The 27678-nt window shown below is 39.6% G+C and overlaps 1 protein-coding gene across 3 annotated transcripts in view; it reads left to right on the top strand.

Annotated features, from left to right (window-relative positions):
- The window catches only part of kiaa1549 (KIAA1549 ortholog), a 38141-nt gene extending 21756 nt beyond the window's left edge, over positions 1-16385 (top strand). The window contains exons 10-22 of one of the 3 annotated variants that reach the window (XM_023350479.1): positions 401-578; positions 665-849; positions 5089-5324; positions 6475-6584; positions 7477-7491; positions 7918-8126; positions 8604-8833; positions 8941-9082; positions 9173-9490; positions 11869-11921; positions 12308-12456; positions 13452-13606; positions 13883-16385. In XM_023350479.1, the coding sequence (XP_023206247.1) occupies positions 401-578; positions 665-849; positions 5089-5324; positions 6475-6584; positions 7477-7491; positions 7918-8126; positions 8604-8833; positions 8941-9082; positions 9173-9490; positions 11869-11921; positions 12308-12456; positions 13452-13606; positions 13883-14083 (2181 nt within the window). In that variant the 3' untranslated portion in view covers positions 14084-16385. Of the gene's footprint in view, positions 1-400; positions 579-664; positions 850-5088; positions 5325-6474; positions 6585-7476; positions 7492-7917; positions 8127-8603; positions 8834-8940; positions 9086-9172; positions 9491-11868; positions 11922-12307; positions 12457-13451; positions 13607-13882 lie in introns of all 3 variants that reach the window. The other 2 variants (XM_023350475.1, XM_023350484.1) reach the window with 2 other exon arrangements.
- Positions 16386-27678: the final 11293 nt, after the last annotated feature.

Below are 27678 nucleotides of genomic sequence, written 5' to 3'. Positions count from 1 at the left end.
ATTTGAATCTAAATATTCATTTGGCAAGCTAACAATTTAGCTTAAACGTTATAATTAGGTCTGAGATAGCTAAATATTTAGTTTAAAGCTAAATATTTAATTTGGAGCATGTAGCTCCAAATTAAATATTTAGCTATCAAGTTATTTAGCCCTGAAATGGATTTTTAGCTTTAATATAACTAAATATTTAGTATGAAGCTACATATTCAGTTAACATTAGCAAGCTATCTATTTAGCTTAAGCTAAATATTTAGCTCTGAGCTAGCTAAATGCAGCCCAGAGCTAAATATTTAGCTAATATGCAAATTCACTTGCTTTTATTAGAAAAAAACCCACATTTTATATAAGTCCACGTTTTTCTTGAGTCGAGGCTGAAATCGTTGCATGTCTCCTCTGTCAGGTTTTGAGTGTGAGTCGGCTGGAGGGTGCCGACAATCCAGCAGAGATGGTGTATTTTGTGGAGGGTCATAATGGTCAGAGGATGCCTGCTGTCCAAACCGCCAACCTGCTGAACAGCCTGGATGTTCAAAGGGCCGCCATTATCCTGGGCTACCGTGTGCAGGGCGTTCTGGCTCAGCGTGAGTATCCTCTCTGTGCCAGATTACCTCGGTTGGTGTTAAAGCGCCATGTGTCATCCTGCCGCTCTGCTGGTGTTTGCTTCCAGCTGTAGAGAAACTGGCGTCCTCCCCCTCCGACTCAGAGAACAGCAACATGTGGATCGTCATCGGCGTGGTGGTTCCGCTGCTCGTCGTCGTCATCATCATCTCCATCCTCTACTGGAAGCTCTGCCGGACCGACAAGCTGGAGTTCCAGCCGGACGCCATGACAACCATCCAGCAGAGGCAGAAGGTACATCCAACATCCACCTGACAACCATCCATCCATCCAATTATACATCCAACATCCATCCAGATATCCAACATCCATCCAGACATCCAACATCCATCCATTCGTCTATTATCCACCCACCTGACAACCATCCAGCAGAGGCAGAAGGTACATCCAACATCCATCCATCCTACTTGGATGGATAGATGTATATATGGGTATATAGATCCATCCATATATGTTGACCCATCCAGCATCTATATATGTTGGATGGATGGATATTAGATGAATGCATCCAACATCCATTCATCCATCCAAAGTCTGGATGATGAATATTCTACTAATAATGCTGAAACTGGATCAATAATATTATTTAAATGGTGTTCTTACTAATGCAGCCAAGTTGTTGCTGCTTTTCCGTTGTTTCCTTTTTTTCTAACGAGTTTGTTTGTGTTTCATTTGGATTGAATAAATTATATTAGTAATGGGGAAAAGCTTTTAATTATTAACTATGCTTTATTCAGGGTAAACCTTTAATTTGAGCCACAGCAAGTTATGCAGTGTCTGAAGAAGATAAAGCCTGAAAGAAACGTGACTAATGGTCACTTGAAGGAGCTGCTGATTAATTAGCTCTATCTGTCTTTGTAATGAATATGCAGCAGGAGCAGAGCTCTAATAATTTTATTACAGAGAATTATTACTTCTCCTCGTGTTACTCTAAAAGGCAAATTACTTCTGCTGGTATTTATTTCTTTTCAGATTAATTTCCCTGTTTCCTTATTTTTATCTATAACAATTTAGATCAGTTTTCTCCTTGTTCTTCAACAAGGATGTATAAAATTATATCACATTTAAAAGTTTTTTATTATTATTATTTCTTCCAGTCCCTTATATTCAATGTCATAATCTCAAAAATAACCAGAAAAATATAAAAATGTTTGTTCTCCTGCCTAGTTTATATCATTATTTTGATCAAAAGCTCCTTTGTTTGTTTTTATAATGTTACTGATGTTATAGTTTTCCTCGGGGAACCACACAGCTTCTTTATTCCAACTCTGACTGAATGTCTGCAGCTGCATCTTGCTGTTTTTCTGATTTAAACTGTGCTTTTATTGTGAAAAGTCTGAGCAGATGCTCTGACTGGTTAGAGCACAGCCTCGTCTTTTCTACTCATCGCCTGTCACTCATCCTCACTGCTCTTCTCTCAGTCCACCACTTCGTTCAGTGAATCAGGAGCTTCCCTTCACCGGCCGCGCCCTCCGACTAAAAGGGATATTGAGTTTAGTGAGGAAGAAGAGGGGGAGTATGAGGAAGAGGAGGAGGAGGAAGAAGAAGAGGAGGAGCTGGAAGTTAAAAGGGGGAAGGTACAGAGTAGTGTCTGGTGGTTTGTAGATTATGTAGTCAGACAGTTTGTGTGTGATTGTGGTTTATGTTGTTGAATACAGTCATGTTAAAAAATTAGGACACCCATTGAATATTTAGTTCTTTTAGAAATGCTTTCATATTGATGTTATCAATAAGAAAACCAGTGATTTTATGTCACTTTAACAACATAAATCCAGCTTTTTTCTCATTAAGCAAAATATATCAAGATAATTTTGTTTTCTAGTTGAGGAAAAGCTAGGAACGTTTTGTCTTTGGACCTCCATGTTTTCCTCAGAGGAAATGTTTCTTCTTTGCACATCTTCCGTTTTCTTTAGCAAATTGTGGGCTGCTGTTAGACTATATTTCTTTGGACAGTCAAACCTCTGCATTTTAGTTAACGTTTTGAATGTCCTCCACTTCTTTTAGACTATTTCTATGCCATAAAACTGTTCATTTTATGTTCTTTAGAAACTCTTTAAATCCCTAACTACACTCATGAGCCAACATTAGACAGCTTTTTGAATCTCACCACTTTCACTTTAAGAGTGAGGAGCACCAAGCTCGATGTTTCTGGTTTTTAACGGGGCAAACATCCTTCAAAATGCTGAGTAATGATGTTTTAATCGAGCACACCTGCTGTGATTCACCTGTATGTGTGATTGCAGTCATTTTAGGACGGAGTTAACATGGGTTGTCCTAATTTATGACCTGACAGAAATTGCTTCTAGCAAAAGACAATTTTTTATATACTTTTTATTCATGTCACTGGAATTTTTCATAAATATATGTCCAGACTGCCATAGAGTGTCCTAATTTACTCACATGACTGTATGCGTATTTACACATCTTGAATTAGAAAGGTGATAGATGTATTTTATTGGACAGAATCTGGTTGTTGTTCAAGTTTTGGAGGTTTAAATTATTACCTGGTGGAGAAAAATATTCAACATGGAACCATTCATTCTGTCCGTCATTGCTTCTGTTTAGAAACCAGTAGCTCTTCCCAAGACTAGACAAAAAATGAGCAGTGATGAAGAGGAAGAAGAAGGAGAAGAGGAAGAAGAAGAAGAAACAGAAGAAGAAGAAGAAGATAATTATGACGAAGAGGAGGATGAGGAGGAAGAGGATGAAAATAAGAAGTTCAAAATGAAAAAAATGACATCTGAAGAGCAACAGCTAGAAAGGATCAGAGCTGTGCCGACTAAACCATCAGGAGTAAAAACAGAAGAGAGGAAAGTTGAGTCTAAAGGGAGGAGAGCCAAGGAGAAGGTACATGGAGGCCAGTGGTTGTTTGGATCCTGGATCCGCTCATCTAGTGACTTTAGTCGACAGCAGAACTGTAGTGCTGGACGTGTGTGGACTGTGGTGTGTTTTAGCAGCCGATTGTGATTTGTTGTTAGTGTGTAGGTTGTGTGTTGTGCAGTAGCAGATGCAGTGTGTGGTCTGTTGTAGGTGAGGCATGAGATGTTTTCACCCTAAGACAGCCTCTGTGTTTAGAGAAATGTTTCAGCATTATCATATTTGTTTTAATGGAAACTGAAAGCAAAAATTCTCTAGTTATTGCAAAATGACGTTCATGTTAATTCAGTTGTTTGTAACATTTCTTTATCGTGTCTGTCTGTGGCCCAAAACACACAACTTGACTTTTCACGCTACGACCAGACTTTTTCGTCAGCATAAACAGAAACAGTAAACTCAAAGCTGCTCAAACATGATCTCTGTTTTACTCTTTCACTTTTTCACATCCTACTACATAAAAAAGTACACTACTGTTTTAGCAAGTGAAAGTTTGTATTTTCCCAACAAGCAGATATGCTTTGGAAAGTTGGAGAAGTTATTGCTGGAAATCGTGAGTGTTTTGGGATCAGCTCGGATGAGACACGCAGCAGCTGCAACATTTGTAAACTTACCGTCCTTTAAAGGCTTATAATCTAAAATATATTATTTGCATTTGATAATTATTTTTCAAGTTGAGGAAATGTAAAGTTAATCACCTATTTATATTATATAATAATTTACAGTAGATTTTAGGTTTTTAAATCTAATATGACAGAAAAATATTGATGTTTCAAAACAAGTGTCACTGTTTATCATTAACCCATCGCAATCAAATATGCTTGGAAATGTTTTTGTATACATGAATATTTTAGGCTGAAGTTTCTACTAAATTAAAAAACAGTATCTATTGTCTTTCAGCAGGTTTTAGTCAAAGGAGGCCAACAGGTGAGGATTTTAATGATCAGAACATTTGGCTGCAATCCTTTTCCTCTTGCAGATTGCTGTCTTACATGTTACGTAATAAGCATCACACAGAAGCATTCACACAAATATCGTCTCTTGGGATTAGCAGTGTCACACAAGATTAGCCATTTTTAAGATGCACAATTGAATGTTTAGGAACTAAGAAGAGTGTTTAGTCTGGTAGCCACATCTCATCTCAGAGTTTCTCTGTCTGTCAGCACACAGTGAGCTTATATTCTCCTTTTACCCCTGTGCTGCTGGAACGTCCTGAGGGCTTTACACAGAAATAACCCCACCCTCCAAAACCCCCACCCACCACCACCTCAGTTCTGTGTTTACCCCAGTTTCTAACAGACTGCCAGACTCTCTTTATTCATTAATGTCTGCCTGTCTCCCTCCTGCAGACCCTTTCAGTTAGTCAACCTAATTATGGCTCTAAAATTGTATTTCTGTCTTGGCTGCAAATGTAGAGTCTTACTGGAATATTTATGTGTCATCCTGACTTGGAACTTGTTTGTTCTCCATTTAACCTGCGAGTAAAATCCAGCTCACAGCAGCTTAGCAGCTCTACCATAATGACCTCAGAATATTATTCCGCCTTTTCTTTCCACCTTTACCCGTGCTGTGTTTACGTCATCCTCCTCTTCTCCTCAGCTACAGGCTCCCAGTGTGAAAGGCTTTGATTTTGCCAAACTCCATCTTGGCCAGCAGAGTAAAGATGATGTCATGGTGATCCAGGAGCCCGCCCTGCCAGGCTCTGGCTCTGCTCCTCTCGCTCAGTCCATTAAAGATGGCTTCAGTCCATCTGAGAACGGCGAGGTCCCAACGCCCAAATCCAAAACCTCCGCCTCCTCCACCAAGGCGTCCCGCGGCGGCCGGAGGCGAGAAAGGTCAGTGCTATTGCAGGGAAACTGTGCCTGACTGCAGACAAACGTTTTCTTAAACGTTGTCTGAGCTGCAGATTCAGGTTTTAATTACATATACACCATAACAAATAAACAAAAAAAATACTCTGCAGGTTAATTAATACAATTATTAGTTTTGGATCTAGTAAGACTAAGAGATTTTTTAAATGAAATTACAAGAATGAAGTCATATTAGCATCACAATAACATCTTAATTTTATCCTAATAAACTTTTATAGTATTACCAGAGGAAAATCATAAAAATATTGAGAAAAAAAAAGTTGTTTTAATAAGAGCAAAGCTTTGACAGTTATCAAGATCTAAGGTGACTTGATCGTCCAGTCCGTGGTTCTTTCTTCTGAATACTCAGTCGTTTGATCAATTGTTTTTTAATCCATCTACTGATAATGATTTGATGCGGATGTGGTAAGAGAGTAAATATTTCTATACATATAAGAGCAATACCAAAGTTTAACTTCACAAAATGTGAAACATTCCTTATTTTATATTTTGTAGTGTATTTAATGCAAGAGTTCTCCTCAAATTATTGTCATAATTTAATCACTTTATTCTGGTGATATTATGACTTTATTCTCATATCATTGTGCCTTTTTTCTTGTATTATTAGGAATTTATTCTTACGAGGTTTGTTGTACAAGCCTATATTTATAATATTATATGTTTATTCTCATATTATTACAACTTTCTTCTTATATTATACCACCAGACTTCATTCTGGTGGTATTACAACTTTAGTCTTGGAATATTATTGCTTTATTCTTGTTTTATTATGACTTTATTCTTTTATTATTTTCACTGTAGGGTTGTTGAATGTTTTATTGTTTTTATACAACTTTATTTTCATATTATTATGACTGTTGTATGACTTTATTCTTCTATTATTACAACTTTAATAATTTTATGACTTTATTCTGGTAATATTGTGACTTTATTCTTTGATTATTTCCACTTTATTGTTGTACGACTGTATTCCTGTTTAACTCCATTTTGACTTGTTGGACGTCCTGGCTCATACCTTCCTGGAAGACCTTGTTTATTGATAATGCATGGCGCTAGAGCACATTGTTGTGGCTTGTATTATTCATGTAAGTGTGTGCGCGTGTTTTCTGGGCAGGATCTCCCCATCAGACGGTGACTCAGTGGTGAGTGACCACTCCAGTGAACGGGAACCCACTGAGGAGAACCCGAGAGCCCACGCCACGCCCAGCGACAGCAAGCAGACCCGTAAGGCCCCCATCAATGTTTTAAATGGCATGTGGCCATGGCAACGTTTCTCCAAACATGGAGGAGGAACAAGTTGGGGATGGGCACGGACGGGAAAATGAGCTGAGATAAGCAGATGAAGAAAGAGCAGTTAAAGCTGGTGGGACTGATTGACAAGAGGGCCAGACTGAGGGCAGAGGAGACGGTGAAGAATGCAGAAAAACTGAAGAGAGCAGCAGAAAAACCAGGAAAGATGTTGTATGTTTATGTTTGTGGTGTAAAAGGGTTCAGAGCAGGAATGGGGAGGGGAAACCCAAAGTGGCTGAATTTACTTTATCTGACAGCTTGTTGATTGAATCAAGCTTGCTTTGTCAGACAGGGTGTGTGTTTGGGAGCCAGACTCCATCACACACACACACACTGCAGGCTGAATCATTCACACAGGAATACTCGCTGCATTGTTACTGCTAAGAACGAGCTCCACTGTGTTTATAATTAGAAGGTGTGTGAAGCTCATGTGTGACGTCTTTGTTTTGGTTCAGTCAGTCTGTAATCAGGGTGTTTCCTGCTCCTCTGAACAACTGCTTTTGTTTTTAAAATGATTAGAGACAAAGAAAGTCTTTTATCAATCCTCCACCAGTCAATCAATTATCTTTAGGGGCAATTATTGCCTTGCATAACGCTACAACATACAGGCATAAGATTTCAGGTTATTTTAGATCATTAAGAAACATTGAACCTGAAAAATGCATAATTTTTAAAATCCATTTATCAAATGAGGCTTTTTTCTGTCTTTTTTTCTTCTATGTGTCACACCTGACTTTAGGTTTTCATCAAAGCGATCTTTAACTTTGTTTTTCTTGATTTGTTTGATCTCATTAAGACTCTTTTTCTTTTCCTTCATGGTTTACAGGCAAGAATAGAATTGGTAAGATTTTCTGTTTCCCCCACAGAGCTCAGGCTTGACCTCCAGCAGCTGTCTGTGTGTGTTGCCTGTTTGTTTCTTTAGTTGTTTCTGTGCTCCGTTCGTTCTCACCATCCGTCACTGTCTGCTGAGCTGTCAGTCACTGCGCAGATACAATAGACCTCACCAGAAAAAGGTTAATGCTGTTGTCTGAAGGAAAGTTTAGCTTTTGTAGATGGAGACCCATGCTAGTTCATGGCAACATTCCCTCTACATTTAATATTTTTACAAAAATAATGCTTTAAATATAGTTTGGTCAATTTAATAGAAAGCTCACATCTGTGTTTGAAGCTTCTGTTCCCTAATTTAAATCAATATTTATAGATTAGCAATAGCAGTTAGCATTCCTGTGCTCTACAGGGTCATATTTCCCCTCCTTTCTTTCTGCAGGTCCACCACCTATGAATGGTGCTGCAAATGAGCAGCTGTCGTCAGCCTCCATCTTTGAACATGTCGACCGGATGTCTCGCGCCACAGATGCGAGCCGCAGACTTCCCAACAAAGTCCAGCTCATCGCCATGCAGCCAATGCCTGTCCCACCACTGCACAGCCAACCCGTCAACGGCAAACCGTCTGATCCCAACCAAATGAACAAGGAGGTGAAATTCATCTTGATGGACAGAAAGATCCACCTACCTAAAACCTTACCTACCTGCCCACCCATCTACCTACCTACCTACTTACTTACTTATCTACCTAACAACCTTCCAACAAACCAACCAGTTTACTTACCTACCCACCTACCAACCTATGTAGCTAGCCATCCACCTACTTACCAACCAACCAAATTTCCTATGTACCCGTCTACCTTCCTACCAACTTAACCCACCAATCAACTAACCTACCCACCTGCCAACCAACCTTCCTACTTACTCACCCACCTTTCCCATTCACCCACCTAGCTAGCGATATGCCTTATCATATGCCTAATTACAAATGCATGGGACACTTTTCAGATTTTTATAATGAATGTTGAAAACCAAGAATCATTTCCATTTTGTGCTCATTTGTTTTGTTTTTTCACATAAAATCCCAATAAGATTGATTAGAAATGTCTGTATGGTTCTAAACTTCAGATCCAGGCAGCGTTGAGGCACAAGTCAGAGATTGAACATCATCGTAACAAGATTCGCCTGCGCGCCAAGAGGAAAGGTCATTATGATTTCCCTGCAATGGACGACATGGTCGGCAGCCTCAGCGACACAAAGGAGCAGGATCGCATCTACCAGAAGGCACAGACTCAAATCGATAAGATTCTGGATCCAGATAATCCCGTTCCCGCCGTCTTTATGGATTCCAAGAAAAGGTTTGAGCTGATGTCTTTGATCAGTGATTGTGTCTGAAATCATTGTCTGATCCAGCTGGAGCAGGATGACTTTACGTCATGTGGACTTTTGTCTGTTGGCTCCCCAGCGGTCGTGGGCGGCGCTCTCCAAAGCAGAGATTGAAGGATCAGCTGAATGGAGGCCTGATAGAAGCAGATAAAGACCACCTCATCACTGAAGACAGCGACGCCGTTTATAGGAAGTGCCCTGGGGTCAACAACGTGGCCTACGTGGTGAGAAATAACCATAATTAACATCTGCTAAAGTTTTCTACTGACGCTCAAACATATGCATGTTAATGTCTGGTGTTTTGATTCCAGTCGGATCCGGACCAAGGCCCCGGTTCCCCTCAGAGGAGCCCCTCCCCCACCGATGATGTCTTCCTCGGCCCAGCTTCCTCCCCTCCGGGCCACGCCCCGCCCCCGCCCCCCTACCTGCCCCCACAGCCCTCCATTGAGGAGGCGCGGCAGCAGATGCACTCGCTGCTGGACGACGCCTTCGCTCTGGTGTCACCCACCTCTCAGAGCAGCACGGCGGGCATCACTCTGCCCGGGGTCAACAGCAACCCCCAGGGCTGCAGCCCTCCAGGCCGGGGCCCCAGGGCCTGGGGCCCCTCCTACCAGCCTCCTTTTCCTGGTGTAAGTAGTCAGATCTTAATCAAAGGTTTAATCATGCTTATTTGACCAACTTTTAGTGATTATTGATATTTATGAATCTAAGCTTATCCTAAGCCTAATGTTGGGACTTAATTATTAATTGCAGGATTTGTACTTAAATAATCGAAACAAGAAAAATCCCTTACTGTACAAAATATGCGATATTTTCAATTCAAAAAGCCTTTTTGCTGCTAAATTATTGAATTAACAGACATATGAGCTGATCCATAAAGATATTTCTTATATTTAATCATCAGATTGGTGAAAATAGTTTTCTATCCATTTAGTTTTCCTCTGTTTATCTGGAACTCCTGATCATTCATGGATCAGGACGCTGACATTAGCGTTAGCATCTGTGCTGCTGCTACATGTTTAGCATTGAGATGCTATTTTAAGCTTGAATAGCTTCACTGATAAGCTAACTAGTTTTAGCACAACTTGAACACAACAGTAGTCTTTTCCAGCGTCCAATCAGATTGTTTTTTGTAGCAACAATTAATGTGAATCAACCAGACTAGACAAAGCATGATTCAGTCAGATGTTGTAATAAACAGGAAGTAGAGGTAGCTAACTAGCATGAACCTCACAAGAATGGAGAGTCCTCTCTTACATGCTGAAGGTTTGGACATAGAAATTTTTCAGAGTTTTGTGTCTCTGGCACAAACCCACCACTTGATTAGAGCGTTCATTGCAAACGTGTTTCCATCTCCCCTTAAGCTCATGAACTCTTTTTCTGAAAAAGCCAAAAACTACCTGAAGCAGGTTTAAAAACCTTTTAATGAAATTCAGGAAGTTATTTTGAATTTTGCCATTTCCATCAGGCTTTTCTAACGTGATACTTCAATCCACATAAAAAATGTTGATGGAGAGACAGCTAGCCTTCTTCTAGTCCAGACTCGGATTCAAGGTCCGAGTCTGGACCTTGAATTACCATAGCTTGTGTAATGATGCTATATTTTGGTATAAAAGTTTTTCTCTGTCTATTCAGACCCTTATTTAAAAGTGCAACCAACCAAGCCCTAGCAGACATGTCCTCTCCCTTTCATGTCCTTTCATTCACAACATGAAGCCTGCAGCTTCAGCTTAAGTCGTTTCCTCTTTGCCAACTAATTAGTTAAGTATTCCTCCATCTGTTGGTCCCAGAGAGCGCTGAGCGTACGGCCCTACCAGCCATATAAAGTTCACTCTTTAAGACCTGCAGCATTACAGTCTTTAAATGCTTCATCTGCATTTTGCCTCTCAAAGAAGGGAAAGTAAAGGAACCTCCTGAAACATTCTGTGAAATTATGCTGTATAAAAACAAGTGTCTTCATTAATTACTGCTGTAAGCTAAAATCTATGTTGGTGGTGCTTTATTTTATTTTATGGATGGAACTGCTGAGAGACAAAGAAGTTATGCATGGTGTAGATATCCTGCTTTCAGATCATATTTAGGCTTAAAGAGCGAGGACAGGATCAGATAAAAGCTTTCATTGCCAACTAGAGTTACATGAGTAGGAGGCATTTAGAGAAGATGAGGCATTTGTAAGTGGCTGCTGGAAACTGAGCTGCTAATAAATCCATCAGACTGAGTATTAGACATCAAAGAAATTTAACTATCGCACAAAAATAGTCTGATTTAATCAAAAAAACTGTTTTCAACAGATGATTTCCTTTAAAAGAGTAAAACCATATTTCCTTTAGTGTAGAAAAGCAATAATGTTGTTAAATAAACTGTGACTAACTACATTTACTAATTTTCTGTTTCTGTAACCAGAATAGTGGATGAATTAGATCCCATTTGGCAGGATGAAGAACGTTCATAGATTATAGAAAATGCCCCCCCAAAAAAATCATTCATCAGTTTAAAGAACAAGAGATGAAACTATTTTGTGTTCAGTCGAGTATTGAAACAATTTACTTTGTGTTACTTTGTGTTGATCTCTCGCATAAAACTCCAATAAGATCCACTATAGTTTGTGGTTTTAAAGTGGTAAACAGGAAGTGTGAGCATCTTTTTGAGTTGCTCCTATGTTTCTGATTTTTCTGGACGGTTGGTTAGGCGAGACTTTTCCGATGCGTTCCTAAATCTTTTACAGCAGCTGAACTGCAAGAACAAACAGGTTCACAGCTGGTGACCGATTAGACTGACTGAACCACGAGTCAAAAAAAGTTATTTCTGGTTCAGCTTGCAGAATCCAAAAGTAGTAAAGAAAATCTTCAACAAAATATTTTGGAAATGACATTTAAATCCGGTTTCATTGCCTTACTTGAATTTTCTACATCCTTATAGGCAACACAGAGCATTTTCAAGTAGTTTAAATCTACCTGAGATGTTTGTTTACTCTCAGTTAACGTGTTTTCTTGTTTGTCTGCTCTAGAGATTCACTGAGCTGGGTGTCTCCTCTCCTGCAATCCAAGGCTTGACCCCAAGGTGAGCAGTTCACCTATAAATCAATAAGTTTAATTTAATCTGTATTTTATGACACCAAAATGATGTCTGGTTGGATATTTCCAGTGGAATCTCCTCTCTGCTTAAGCGGTTTGAATGTTTTCCTTTGGTGCATCTACAGAGCTGGCCCCTCATGAATGAAAAAAGAAGCATTGTCTTTAATTTATGAGTTTAATGGATCAGATCTAACCAGAGATCATCAGAATACACAAACATCTGTTTGTAATTTTGGAAAATTTTACACGTATTGTGAAAAGGGGACTTTAGTTTCTACCAGTTCATAACTTCTTTCACATGAAGTAAATTCACACCTTGGCTGCAGTAAATGTGTGATTATTGGTGTAACTGAAGGATTTTCTGTGTTTCAGGCAGGGCCTTGGCTCCAGCTACCTGCCACCAGGAGAAGCCGCGGGCCTCAGCGAGTCTCTCCAGCCGGACAGCTTGTTCTCCAGCAGGGGGCTTTACGCCAAGGAGCTGCCCTCGTCTGCCAGGCCGCGGCCGGTGGGGGGGACCACAGGTACGGGAGGGGGGCAGGTCTGAAAACGACACATTTACACGCCTGCTGTCATGAATTACTGATGCTGTTGTACAGTTTCAACCTTTTAAAGTTTCAATTTACATTTTAGAAAACCAACAAAACAGAACTGATACTTAAAAATACAAATTTCACAGTTTTCTGGAGAAAATGCGTTTGAGGACAAGTTACAGTTGTTCATTATCATTATCCATCATAAATCATCTCCTTTGGTGGAAATATTAATTGTACATTTCCTTTAAAATGAAGTGTTTTTTTAAACATGGTGTAAGATCTCTGATGCTGTGGGCCTGTTTCCCCTCTGAGAATGTTGCTAAAGGTAATTATTAAATAGTTGAACATTTCCAATTGTTGAACCTCTGGGAACCAAAAATGTTTTGCCAAGTCAGAAACGGTTCTCCTGTTTCTGTCTCGCTCTGCAGCGTCTGAATCCTGAGGAGAGAGCGGCAGAGAAAATCTGTGTTTTCTCCCTTTGAATAAAATGATTCAAATTAAATGACAGAATTTTTCAGTGTGAGATTATTCAGCAATAAATTAAGATTTTATTTTTATGCATTTTACACATGGTTGCCAAGGGCGACAGTTAGTGTGGCTGTTTTACTGAGCAATAGCAGTTAATAACTACTTTAGTAGAATCATTTAAATAATTTTGGGTTAAGCATTCTGGAGTAACATCTGTCCTGCTTCTCCTCTTTTACTAATTTTACCGATTTCATGTATCCAACATTAATGCAGTCAGATTTTCTGCAAAGCTGTCCAACTGGACAAGCGCTAAATTATTCAAGAGCTGACTTTATTCCTGCATGGCCACATGATTTAAATAAAACAAACGTCTTTTGGCTCTCGGCGTCCTGAGTGAAGCGCTCGGCTGACTGACCGCTCTCTGGACTCTGTGGATTGCATGGAGCTGAGCTGGAGGCAGTGCTGCGGACCGAGTGTCGGGTGAGCTGACTCTGCTGCGCTGTGTGTGTCTCCAGGCGCCCAGCTCCATCACCTCACACAGGTGGGCCTGTCCAGCCGCATGAACGGCTACCCAGCAGGCATCAGGGCGGCTCCCGGCCAGAACGGAGGCCTGAGCTGGAACCTCTACCACACTGACAACTTCTCCAGGCTGGAAGTTGAAAAAGAGGCAGTAAGGGATTTTTCTACTTCCTTTGTAGACTTAGGAATGTTTTCGCTTCAAATCGATAAAGAAATATGAAAAGTTTGTCTAATACCTGCTTAAGGGTTATATTATATTTACTTGTATTCAGATTTACTAAAAACATGACGTTTAATCAAATTTGTTTAGTTGGAAATAAAACTTAACAGTTCTCTTTTCTTTTGTAAACTATTTGATGTATAAATATTTGCCGGTTGCCTTCAGTTTCTGTGCTTGTGTGACTTCTTGACCTTCTGTGACCTCTAGATGCACAGGAGTAGAAGTGGGGATCCCACGGCACCCCCTGTCCACCTGGACACGTCAGCGGCGGCGGCGTACCTGTCTTCCACCCCGCCCCTGGACACGTCGCCCCCCACCCACTCCTCCGCCTCGCTCATCAAGGCCATCAGAGAGGAGCTGCTGCGTCTCTCCCAGAAGCAGGCGGCCGTGTCCAGCTACCACAGCTGAAGCTCTGGACGCCTGATGATGCTTCCCATGGAAGCTCCTGTAGCGCCACAGCAGAGGAACTGTCCTGCTAAAGTGAAGCGGTGGTTCACCTAATCCTCAGACTCAATACAGGAAAAAAAACAATAGATGAACTGAGAGGAAGGGTTGTGAAATGGGACAAGTGTTTCTGTCTCAATGACCAGGCTGGGATAAATCCAGCCGTTTCCACTGTAGAACCATCATTTCACTGTACTACTTCAGACTCAGTATTCTGTCATGTTTGTATTTTACAATCTTACCTTCACAAACAGAAACACCCCATTTATGGAAGTGTTTAACTGCCAGTGCCTAGAAATAAATCAAGAGCAAAACCTTCTCATTATAATGAGGTGAGTTTTATATCTCATTTATAACAAGAAGGTTTTCTTGTTAGAACAAGAAGAACTTCTTGTTATAAGCAATGCTCTCCTCTGACAGACTGACTTCTTAAAGAGGCATAAATGGAGCCACTTTGATTCTCCCTCTCATCCTGTTTCTTCTTAATGACATCTAAAAAGCCCAACAAGTGTTTCTGTTTTACTGCTCTGACCATTCTCACTTCAAAGAGAAGATATTTTGGTTTTACTGAGATATAAATCACCATAAGTTGTTTTTTAAATCTTATTTAAATTAGATACTTTATTTCCAGCTTCTGGTAGTTAAAAGCTTCTGTACTCCATAGTGTCCACTCATCACAACTATGAAGAACTACGTACTGTATGTAGTTAAACTGTTTTGAATGACGACGAAACATCAGTGGCATCAAGTCTAACTCTTCTCTAATCCAATATGGTCAAAATTATGCATACAGGTTCAGACATCCACCACACTCACTGATTTATTAACCAACAGGAGTATTTTAAAGTCTGTTCTCTGATCTGTCTGATTTTGTTTTAGGCAGACCTGTGAAGACGCTGTTGCAGGAAAGATAAATGCATGGATGAGTTTCTGTAGATTTTTAGTTCTGTAATCCTGAAAATGTTCTTCAGGTGTTAGAAGACTGACTTTGTAACAGTTTTTATATGACTCTGAAGGTTCAGGTCTGAGCAGCACTATACCCAGATTTTGGTCTTCCTTCTTCTTTATGCAATCCACTTTGCACCACTGGCAGCAAACAGATCCTCAGCATGATGCTGCCACCACTTTGCTCTACAGTTTTTTCACTTCTTTAGGGTTAAGAGCCTGTATAAGCATTCTTCTTCTCTCCAAAACTAAAGTACTCAGTTATAAAATGTTCTCCGGAAGATTTCTTTGAAGTACATCTGGGTGTCAAATACAGAGCAATATGGAATCATGACCTCTGACCTTAACTGAGGCAGTGAGAGCTTTAGATTATGTCAAAAAGTTTCTGTGGCTTTTTTTCGCTCAACAGGTGACATTACAATCTGAGAACTGTTTCTTTGAAGGTCTGAACAATGTAAGTCAGTCACATTTTTCAGCCTGTATGCATAATTTTGACTCCTAATTTGATCCTGATTATTGTTGTTTTTAAAACATAACAGGATGAATGTTCCGCCAGTCCTTAAAGGAAATGGAAAGTTCCAAATATGCTGTTAAAACCCAGACAGTTAATATTTCTGTCCATAATGAGTGGATGTAAACTCTACGACTCCGACCATCAGCAGCTCGTTTTTGTATTTCTGCCATGATTGAGCCTCGCCTGCCTTGACACTGTGATGTAAACATCAAGCAAGCCTGACAGTGTGGCTTCCATACATGATAATACTGAACATTTCTTCCTCAATTATAAAAACCATTTCTGTTCATTTTGATCATGTTTTTTCATGTTAAAGTTCTATACTGTTTATTTCTGTGTAATATCTAACCGACTGGTATTTAATGGCCTTGGTAGGAACCTGAAACAGTTTTCTGGGCTGGTTTTATGTATACTTGACATATTACTGTATGTATTAAGTATTTGGCTGTAACTTGATGCACTGTTTGCAGACTACTCACTGCACCTCTGGTGTTTCAAAAAGAGCGAGTTCAAAAGTCATGAGCTGTAAACTAGGACAGGCAACTTTTCTGTGTTAACTATATATTGGACCATCAGCTTTTATTCTCACAGTATTTAAGGTTTGCTCTGCCTTTTTGTACTGTACTGTGCTTTTTTTGTCATTTTTTGTGCTTTATAAATTGCCTCATGTGATTATGTTTACTTTATTTGTTTTTTTAGTTGTTAAAAATCTTACAAGATTGCATTTTTCACAAGCAACGTCCTGACGTGTTCTATCCGGGGGCTGAGGTAATTTATTGAAGTGAAATAAAAGATGGAAATGTGGAAGCAGGAGTTGATCTTGTGTTTGTGTTTCAGGGTTGTGGATTTGACCCGCTGTGATGTTCTTTTTAAAGCTGGTTAAACGGAGCAGAGCAGTCAGCATGTCAACACTGCTCCTGTAAAAAAAAACGGTCCGGATGTGGAAGAAATTGTTACGTGGAAGCATTTTATTGGAAAGTGCTTGAAAGGCAGAAACATTTCGGTCATTGTGGTGTTGCAGCATCTGGTTGCAGCTCCATGTGCGTGCGTCACAAACTCTGCCGCCACCTTCTGGTTTTGTACCGTAACTACATTTCCTAAATTTTCATTATTTGATTTTTTTTCTCTTTGGAGAATGGATGGATGGATGATTTTTCTCTTTTTTTAATCAACTTTACATCTGATTCTCGTTGCATGTTCACTGGTTGAATTTTGTGAATGCTGTTATTTAAAAAAAAAAAAATCAAAACATAAAAAAAATGACTTAATGTGTCAGTGGAGCATATTTAATTCAGAATTACATCTGAGTTAATCCTTTAATTCACTATTATAGATTCATTACACATAATCAGTAATTAGATGATTATGGCTTACAGCTGAAGAAAACTACAAATTGAAACAAGATTTTTTCAGTAAAAGGATATTTCATGCTTTACTACATGGTCATAGGGAAAACTGTTTATTGCGTTTTACAAAGGAAGAAAAGCCACATAGGTTCATTATTTCTGAACTTATGTCTCTAAGAATGTCATTAGAAAGTTGAGTGGAAGGGAAAAGTGCTAGAAAAAAGTTGAATAATCAAGTAAAGATGGACAACTGACACTCTGTTAAGCCACTCCTGAACCCGAGATGGCAGCAGATCTAGACTGGCATTTAGCAGTTCAAAGTCCTTTTTTTCAGATGAAAATAAAGTTTGGATTTAATTTTGAAATCCAGATTCTGGTCCACTGGGTTTAATCAGGTCTAAAGTTAGAGCAGATGTCAACCAGGAAATTTTAGAGCTCTTCATGTTTCCGTCTGCTGACAAGCTTTATGAATATCCTAATTTTATTTTCCAGCAGTACTATAGTGCTGACCCACACTGTTAAATGTACCGATATCTGTTTTAATCACCATGGAAACAGCAGTAAACTTACATAACCTGAACCACACAGAGAATCATTGGGTTGTGGACAGAAGAGTCAAAGATCCACACTGTTAAAAGTCATACTCTCAATTAGTTATCATAACGTTTTTCTATAAGTTACTTCCAATTAACATAATGAGTTATGTAATTTCAACTTAATTTCCTGAGTTATTGGCATTTCAACTCGAGGATGTGAGTCAGTTCAGTGAAACATAAATTTAAAGGTGTGAACATAACTTGACAATCCGAGTTTTAAAAAGGTAACCGGATCTTATAAAAACTGATCACCACTGGCAATATTAATGCGAGATACAAATAGTGCCGGAAATTCGCTCTTTATCTGATAAGGGACTAAATATGATGTAAGATTTAGTCAGACTATATAAAGTTATCCATCCAAGTTATAATTGCATATTAAATGAAGAAGAGGAACACCACCTGACCAGATTAAGGACGTCGAAAGCAAAGTCGCGGATGAATACCAATTTTTCCAAGACCTCTGTCCCAAAGGCGTTCAAATTCGGCGGGACCTTTTTTTTGAAATGCGAAGCGAGCTGGAGTCATAGTAAGGTAAGCTTCATTTGTCGTTTTTTTTGATAATGCCATCCATTTTTAGAATATGTTAAGAGCTAAAAGTTCGTGTCTCTGTTACATGTTTAAACACAGGACATAAAACAACAGCTTGCTAATTGTCGAGTTAGTCAATGCAGATGAGCCTAGCTAAACTATGCTACTCGGTTGCGCTTATAGAAGTTTTCTTAAGAGAAAATACAAGCAGCTACCACGATTTTTGTATTGTACACGCCCCCAGAAACACATATGTGGCGCTTGGTCAAAGTTTTGCATTGACGTGCTGACTGCAGGTGAGTTAGCGGCTTCGGGAAAGGCTGTGCGTCAGTAATTAGTCGTGTTTCTTGTCAGTAATTAGCCGTGTCCTTTGTTTCATGTGTTGGTGCGCACCTGTGTCCCGTTTCTGGTTGCCGGTGACAAATGCAATTTCACTGTTAAAGAGAGGAAACTACCTCCAGCGGCAATTGCAGATTAAACTGTATTCTGAATTTTACAGTAATTATTTATCAAGCGTTTGTCTTTGCTCAGTGGCTTCCAGATAGTCAGGACCCCACTGTAGGTCCTGAAAAATCTTTTTTAAATTTAATTACATTTTAAAGATGACTACTAATTTACTTTAGTTGTTACTAAAGAGTGTGCTTAGGTCACCTTAAAATAAATTAAACTAGCATGATGAATTCTGTTCTTGTTCATTTGACCCAATATCGAGGTATATCATTTAAAATAAATTGGGGACAGTCTATGTTACTGTTATTGTGCGGGTCAAATTCTGAAAACTTTGGAACCTCTAGTTTGGACAATGAAGCTGGTGAAGATAACAATTTAGACAAGTTATTTTAACTAAGTGGCAAAACTGGCATTCGTATGTATTAATATTTTTTTTTTAAATACCATAATCTGAAATGTATGGGTTTTTTTGTGCAGGTGGTCCATTATTTAAAGTTTGGCAAAAACTGTGGATGAAGTGGAGCTGTCAGTGGCCTGGATCTGAGACTGCTGGAGGTCTACAAAGCAGCAACCAAATCTGGAAAGAAGCAGCCACTCAGAGACATTTTGGACTGCTTTGCAAAAGATGTGAGCAGAACTGAAGATGGCTAGAAAACTAGGCATAATTTGTTATTTTTGTTAAAATATATTCGTCTTACTGCATGTCTCATCTCTTGCAGGACACGAATGAAAGGAGAAGGGTTGCTGCTCTGCTTGGTTTGCCACGCTACATATCTGGGGAAGATCCATCAACTGTCATCAGGATGTGTGATGTAAGACTAAGACATGTTATTACAAAGACTATTTACCTATTTCTCTTTCTTGCTATAATATTTGCATTCTTTGCTTGCACACAAATGTCATTATTTCTTTTCTATTTTTAAGGCTCATGCTGATATTCTGGATGATGCCATGAAGGGGATGCAGGTTGGTCTCCTGATTGCCTGTGAAGGTAGTGAACTGGGGGCCGTCCCACACGAGGTCTTCGACGTGGCAGTTGTGGTGGAGGAGACCATTGTGCTTCACAACATTAAAGATGTGACACTTGGCTTTGCTATGCTTATGGGTGTCATCTACTGTATCAATCTCAAGTACCCAATGACATGAAGTATTCGTTTGAGTTTCTTCAGAGAGTGGTGATGAAGATCAGACCAGACCAGGCCTCAGCTCGAGTACATGGTTTGAGAAACAAAATCTTGAGGTACAAACTGTAACATTTGGTATGTTTACAGTTTTGTTTTCTTAAATAAGAGTTCCTGTAAGAATTTGTTCAGTTTGTTCTATGCACTAAATGTTAATACTAATGGTTATGCACTAAAACATTTAGCATTGTGCTGAATTTGTGGAAAAACCTCTCAGGGTTTTTGTGAGTTTGTTAAAACACTGATCGTTTTGCACTTTTTGGACTGTTTTTGAGAGAGCTAGCTAGTTGTATTGACTTTGCACTGCCACTGTTCAACGTGGTTAGAATGTTTTTTAAAATAATGGTATGATTTAAATGGAGGACTGAAACTCACCAATAAAATACACTTAAAATGCACCAATTAAATAAATAAGAAAACTTCACCTCATATCTTATAATTTACCTTGATATTTTTCCAGCTTAGTTCCTACAAACAATATTTTTGTAGCACATAATTTAATATATATGTGTTTGCCCTTTACTTATAGATGCATTCATGTCTTAAGTCTCTGTGTGTGTCCCCTTCCCTCAAGTCTTTTTAATTGTTATTTTTACATATCTCTGTCTTGTATTAGGCCTCATTTTGCAAATAAGTTGTGCTGTCTTTCTTGGGTCAGCTCCTTCACTATTGGTCAACAGACAAGAAGGAGCAGAATCCATGTGCAGATCTGTTGACCAATAGTTGAACTTGCCCAAGAAGGACAACCCCCCTTAAGATGGTCCCCACAGCCAGCTGACTTTAGAAAAATGCCACTGCCCACCTTATTTGCATAATAAAGCAGAAATGCATAAGGTAAAGTAAAAACATGAGACATGTAAAAGCAGCTTATGGAAAAAAAAAGTTTTGGGGGGGAAAAGGATAAAAATAAACATTTAAGAATCATAAATGAATCTACAAAGGGTAAAAACAAAATTTTTACAATAAAACATTAGGTAAAGTTCTTAATTGGTGCCTTTTAAATGCATTTATTTGAGATTTATATAAAAAAATATATTTCTGTTTGTCAAAAAATTAATTTCTGTTTTTGTCAGTTTTGGTCCTTCAATAAATGTCAACACTTCTGATTGTCTTGAACAAATGTTTTCTTTTACGCTTGATTTAAGGCTTGTCTCTTTTTTTGATAGAGAATGATAAAAATAAATGTATAATATTTGAAATGGAACCGCATTTTGTGTAATTATTTTTATTAAACTGGTGAACTTGGCATTGTTAGTGGAGAAGGTGAGCAATATTTGGAAATGTTAGTTTACTTAAATTGCAATTTGAAGTTCAGTAGCTGCCTTAAACTCTTGAGTTAAATTAACTCAGAAAGGGAATTGGTATGAATACAGTTAGTCAGTTTAACTTTAAAATGAGAGTTGAAAGTATATATAATTGCTTGCTACTTTAACAAAATAAAGCAAGTTTTTTTGAATGGTTAATGTAACTTTGCAAGTTATTTAAACTCGGAGTATGAAGTTCATACAACTAGTATTCATTAGTTAGACAAATGGTATAACTTAATTATTTGAGTTCAAATAGAATATGATTGTAAATTTACTTGACAAGAGTACTCAATTTTTTGAGAATGAATAATGTTCTATAGTTAGTCATTTCAACTTATGGTATCATATTTAATCAATGAATTATCAGCAATTGGTCTAGTTTTCTAGCTTGCCATCCTAAGTTGGAAAAAAACATTATTTCAAGTTGTGTTAACTTGTGTTTTTAAGGCAGCTGCTGAACTCAAGTTTTTAAATTTAACCACCCTAATTATTTTTACAGTGCAGATAACCTGAACGCCGCAAGTAACCCAGGCTTCCTGAACGCCTCAGCAGAACCAAAATCCCATCATGCAAAGCAGCTTATTTTGAGTGTTCACGAGTCATTAGCTATCATCAAATTAAGAAAATTAAGCACTTATCCAGTGTTGTATAAAGTACTGGATACTTTTACTCAGAGTCAAGTAAAAGTACAAGTACCTTTCCAAAATATGACTTTGGTAAAAGTCCAAGTCACTGACTGAAATGTTACTTGAGTTAAAGTCTTAAAGTATCTGAAACTTCTTGTACTTAAGTATGAAAATTACTGTAAAAATGGATGTACTCAAGTAATGTAATGAAAAGTACAAGTAAAAAGTAAAACAAAGCAAATGCAGTTTGAATGACATTTTTTATATTTTGGTAAACTTGTCAAATACACTTAAAATAATGTACACAACCAAGTGCAGGCAAAATTAAACCTGCTAATAGATATACCTGCAGGCATCATTTAGTTAAGAAAATTAGGTGCTTTACCTATAGCACAAGGTTAACTTAACCTGCTTTACAACTGAACCAGCTTCTTAGTAAACCCTCCAGGACAGAAAATACAAAGTTTTTGTAAGCCTTAAGTTTTCCCTTCAAGTAAGATCAGTGCTGAAAATGAGAAAAATAAATAGTACAGAAAATGCGGCCAACATGAAGAAAAAGATCTGTTATGATTACTCTACTTCACAAATCAGTGAATCAGTCAATAGGTGGTGCACACAACTGGTCATTATGCAAAAGAAAAAAGAATTGGGAGGGAAATGCAACTTATTGGCATCTGTAAACCTGGTTTTGAACTTGCATGCCTTTCCTATATTCGTTAAATTCAGTCTAAATTGCTATCGCTATGGCTTCTGTCCCCCTTGAACAGAGGAGTCTAGGTAGCCTGCTACAGTCAACATTAGGCCTAAGCTAAATACACCATGTATGGAACTGAAACAATGCCAAACAAAGTTCATTTATGGTCAAGATTTCACAATACAGTAGTGCCTACTGACCAAACTATAGTTACTGAAACAGGAGGATTATAACCATTTCATAAGAAGTTACCTCGATGGTAGGGTGACCAGACGTCCTCTTTTTCCCGGACATGTCCTACTTTTCAGACCTAAAAATCGTCGGGGATTTTGGTCCACTGCGTCAAAACACATTACATAGCTTACAGTGCATTGTGATTACATTGCCACTCCGTTCCACTACTCCATTCCAGGTTTCTTTATATGGCAAATTAATCACGCCCTTCTCCCCAAATCCAATCTCGTTGCATTATGTGTGCGAGTGTGTGTAGGAAAAGTAAAGATAACACCCCCCCCTCATCAAAGCCTAAATTGAGGTATTCAGCTGGATAATGTTCAGGTTGGCACCTTAACACTTACTTGTCAACCTCTCTGGATGTCCACTCAAGGCATCACAATACCAAATTATTATTTTCTTTGCAGTTGTGAAACGTTTAAAACTTCCCATATTATTTCATTCCTCATAAATCATTTGCTAACTTAAACAAGCCACTCTAAAGAGAAAACTGTTCTCTGAATTTAGAAAACTAAAACTACATCAAAATCTTGCCTTATGCGATGATCATGACTTCTCTACTGTCAGACAGACCACAAAACAATCCTCACTCCCTCCTTGCATGAATTTCCTCTCACCTAGTTTTCCTTCCAGCTTTTAGATAATTCATTATTTTTCATTTTGTTTACTAAATCATTTATTTATTTATCTATGCTCTATATCTTCAAAATCTTCTTTTTATTTTCTTTCTGTATTTGGTTGCTTAAGAGGAAAGGAGATGGGGCTTTTTCTGTTGTTGCTCCTCTTCTATGGAACAATCTACTTTTCCAAATTAGATCTGCCCACAGCCTGGATCATTTTAAATCGCTTCTTAAAACTCATTTTTATTCCTTGGCATTTAATTGAACTAGTGTTTTGATACTCTGTTTTTATTCATTTGTGTTATTGTCATTCTTGTGCAGCACTTTGGTGCAGTTTTATGCCTGTTTTTAAAGTGCTATATAAATAAATTTGACATTGCTTTTTTCTTATAACTCCTACCTGAGCTCCTCGCTGCTCTGCTGCCTGATCTGCTTCACTCTTCTTGCTCTCCTGTTTTATCCTAACTTTTCTGATTGCCTTCTTCTCTCTTTTTAGCTCCTCCATCCACTTTTCTAACTCGCCCATTCCTTCACTACTCATATTTTTTTGATTTGATTTTTGTTTTCTGTCGTACTTCATCCTATAACTCAGTCAGTTTTTTTGAGTGTTTAATTGGCCCTGAAAGTTATATTTTTCTATCAATTTATTTAAATTCTTTACTGAGTTAGGGTTTTGTCTTTCCATAAACTTCCAGTCCTTACACTGGAGTTTATCTTTCGGTGTTAATTTGCTATTCCCTTTTCCCATTTTGAGCAATTTAGTCAATTTCGTTCCAGTCTTAAAAACACAGGGTGGACTCTAAAAGACTGGATAAATTCTTAGCAGGACGGTGATCAATCCCCTGTTGTGGTAATTCCCACTTCAACCTTTTCAGGTGGGAAATTCTTGCCTACATGCATCCACCAGAGGTTCACCGTTTGCACTCCTGCCGTTTGGTATGAGGACAAATACCTAGTGGTATTTAAATTCCTCCAAGTACTCTCACACTCACACACACACTTGGTATTACGGGTTTTTCAGTTTACGCGGACTCCGCCGTCCTTCTGTTACGGATTTTTCAGTCCTTCTGTTACCAATCAGTGCCTAGGATTCATGGGGTTTTACACCCCAAAGACCCTCAATCGTTCGCTCACTTTTTAATTTAAACGCTACTCACTTGTCCCCCCTTCACGGACGTCCCGTCAGCCGTTGGTTTCCAGCAGGCGGGTCGGAGACACAGTCCTGGAAAAGATGTGAGACTCCTAGGGGCCTGCCGTGGCCACGGTCTTCTGATGTCCGTCTCTCCCGCTGGAAACCGCAGGCGTATCGGACTCCGGCTTCGAAGGAGCAATTTATCCATCCATCCATCTTTTTCCGCTTATCCAGGGTCAGGTCGCGGGGGTAGCAGGTTCAGAAGGGAGGCCCAGACTTCCCTCTCCCTGGCCACTTCTTCCAGCTCTTCCGGGGGAATCCCGAGGCGTTCCCAGGCCAGCTGAGAGACATAGTCCCTCCAGCGTGTCCTGGGTCTTCCCCGGGGCCTCCTCCCGGTGGGACGTGCCCGGAGCACCTCACCAGGGAGGCGTCCAGGAGGCATCCTGACCAGATGCCCGAGCCACCTCAACTGGCTCCTCTCGATGTGAAGGAGCAGCGGCTCTACTCTGAGTCCCTCCCGGATGACTGAGCTTCTCACCCTGTCTCTAAGGGAGAGCCCAGCCACCCTACGGAGAAAACCCATTTCGGCTGCTTGTATCCGCGATCTCGTTCTTTCGGTCACGACCCAAAGCTCATGACCATAGATGAGGGTGGGAACGTAGATCGACCGGTAAATCGAGAGCTTCGCTTTTTGGCTCAGCTCTCTCTTCACCACGATGGACCGGTACAGCGCCCGCTTGACTGCAGACGCTGCGCCAATCCGCCTGTCGATCTCCCGCTCCCTTCTTCCCCCATTCGTGAACAAGATCCCGAGATACTTGAACTCCTCCACTTGGGGCAGGACAAATCCCCTGACCCGGAGAAGGCACTCTACCCTTTTCCGGCTCAAGACCATGGCCTCAGATTTGGAGGCACTGATCCCCATCCTGGCCGCTTCACACTCGGCTGCGAACCGCTCCAGCGAGAGCTGCAGATCACGATCTGATGAAGCCAAAAGGATCACATCGTCCGCAAAAAGCAGAGATGGGATCCTAAGGCCACCAAATCGGATCCCCTCAACACCTTGGCTGCGCCTAGAAATTCTGTCCATGAAAGTGATGAACAGAATCGGTGACAAAGCTCAGCCCTGGCGGAGTCCAACTCTCACCGGAAACGAGCCCGACTTACTGCCGGCAATGCGGACCAGACTCTGACATCGGTCATACAGGGACCTGACAGCCCGTATCAAAGGGCTTGGTACCCCATACTCCCGGAGAACCCCCCACAGGGCTCCCCGAGGGACACGGTCGAACGCCTTCTCCAAGTCCACAAAACACATGTAGACTGGTTGGGCGAACCCTCCAGGACCCTGCAGGGTGTAGAGCTGGTCCAGTGTTCCACGACCAGGACGAAAACCACACTGCTCTTCCTGGATCCGAGGTTCGACTGTCCGACGGATAGTTTCCAGCAGGCGGGTCGGAGACACAGTCCTGGAAAGGATCTGTGGGACTCCTAGGAGCCTGCGGTGGTCACGGTCTTCTGATGTCCGTTCCTCCCTCTGGAAGCCGCAGATTTCTGCCTCTGATCTCAAGCTTCATCTGAGTCTTACCCTGCTTTTGTGGTCGTTATTTAATGTTATTTCGAAATTAAAATATCCAGGGTGGCACCCAATACCTCAAAGTCCCTGATTGGTACATTTTGATGAACGTTCTCCCAATTGTCTGAAATATATTTGATTTCTCTTCTTTAGTTTCTTCTTCCGGGGTCTGATTCTTTGTTTTGTCCATCTTTTCTTTGTCTTGTGGCTCAACCTTTGACTTTTCTTCCCTGGCTTTAAGTCTGTCCATCTTTAATTTCAGTCCAGCAATTTCTTGAGTGAGCTCTTTGTTCACCTTGCCAATCCAGTACAACTGTTGTGATTTCTCTTTCATTGAATTGTTAAAAAATTTCTTATCTACCATTGTTCCCCATTTTACCTTCCTATTATGGCTTGACAGGGCTTTGCTTTCTGATTGTAGTTGTTCAATTGTCCCTTTAGCCTCGTCCAATTCACTATTCAAAGTGCTGAATTGTTGCTTCAAATAATCATTTTTGTTGACCAGCCTTTCATTTTCTACCTGCCAGTTATCTTTTTTCCTGGCAGTCAGTCGCTCAATTTTCAGCCTCAGATCTTCAACAGTTTTCTGAAGCTTCTTGTTGTCTTTTGCAAGCTTCCGGCAGCTCTTCTCCAAACTTTCCACGTTCTCCAGCAATACATTTTGTCCCGCCATCGTTGAGTTTTGTTTGAGATTGAAGACTGCAAATGAATTTCTCTGTGGAATCTGGCAGGCGCCTGTGATGTCATAGACAGGATGAGTGACATCACAGCTTCACGTCAAAGCCACAAGAAGTCTGTTGGGTGAGGGGGAGGGAGAGGGGGGCGGATGTTGTTTTTTTTTAAACTTTATTCGCATACACACTGTATAACGACAGAGTTATGCCTCATTTGTTCTGCCTCAAGAAAAACAAATACAGATAAACATATTCAAGATAAAGAAAAAGCTAAGGGTTCATTTAAAGCAATACAGATTTCAATTGTTTTATTTTCTGTAGCTCTTTTTCTGTCATCTTCATGTCGAATCTTCACATTCAAAGACAAACTCCCAGGATTTTCTGGTTTTTATTCATTTTTATTTTCCACAGATTGTGAGAACATCCCACCTTAAAATGGCTTGTTTTCCGGTAGAGAAGAGACATTAAAAAAAAAAATTAAAGATAGGCAACAAGATTCTATGAAACAGTGTCATTGTTTTTATTGTTTTATACTTGTGCATATGTATTAATTGTTTTTTATCTTGTAACCAGGTTGCTATGTATTGCAAATTTTTTGCTCAGGTCCCTCTTGAAAATGAGATCTAGATCTCAACGGGGTTTACCTGATTAAATAAAGGAATATGAATTACACCCATTGAGTAAATATGAATGCAGCAGCGCCCTCTGCTGTTTGACAAAGGTTAAAAAAACCCCAAAACTACTTGCCGCATGTTTACGTTTATTAAGTGTTATGTCACCGAATATCTTACAAAACTCAAACTCTTATGCATCACTTATCCCTCCACGCTTAATCAATGTTTATTATGAGTTTCACTTTTTAGTGAAATCAACTTTTTGGAGATATTTTGCTGTAAAGTAGGTTTGGTAGTTACCACAAACAGCCAGCAGGTGGCAGCAGATTATGGAGTGCTGCTCTGGCTGTATGCTAGCAGGACGGCCTGCTGAAGGTAACTGGTTTAGTTTTCTTAAAACGGCAGCCTTAAAGTTAAATATTTAATTGTATGAATCAGTATTAGTAATAAAATATAATGACTACATGGCTGGGTATAAAATCTACGAATACTTTCGGTGAAAACCACATTTTTGTTGTT

Source organism: Xiphophorus maculatus, chromosome 2 (assembly GCF_002775205.1).
Source record: "Xiphophorus maculatus strain JP 163 A chromosome 2, X_maculatus-5.0-male, whole genome shotgun sequence".
In the NCBI taxonomy this organism is placed as follows: Eukaryota; Metazoa; Chordata; class Actinopteri; order Cyprinodontiformes; family Poeciliidae; genus Xiphophorus; species Xiphophorus maculatus.
The sequence above is the reverse complement of the archived record's forward strand: the minus strand, read 5'-3'. Positions and strand labels throughout refer to the sequence as shown.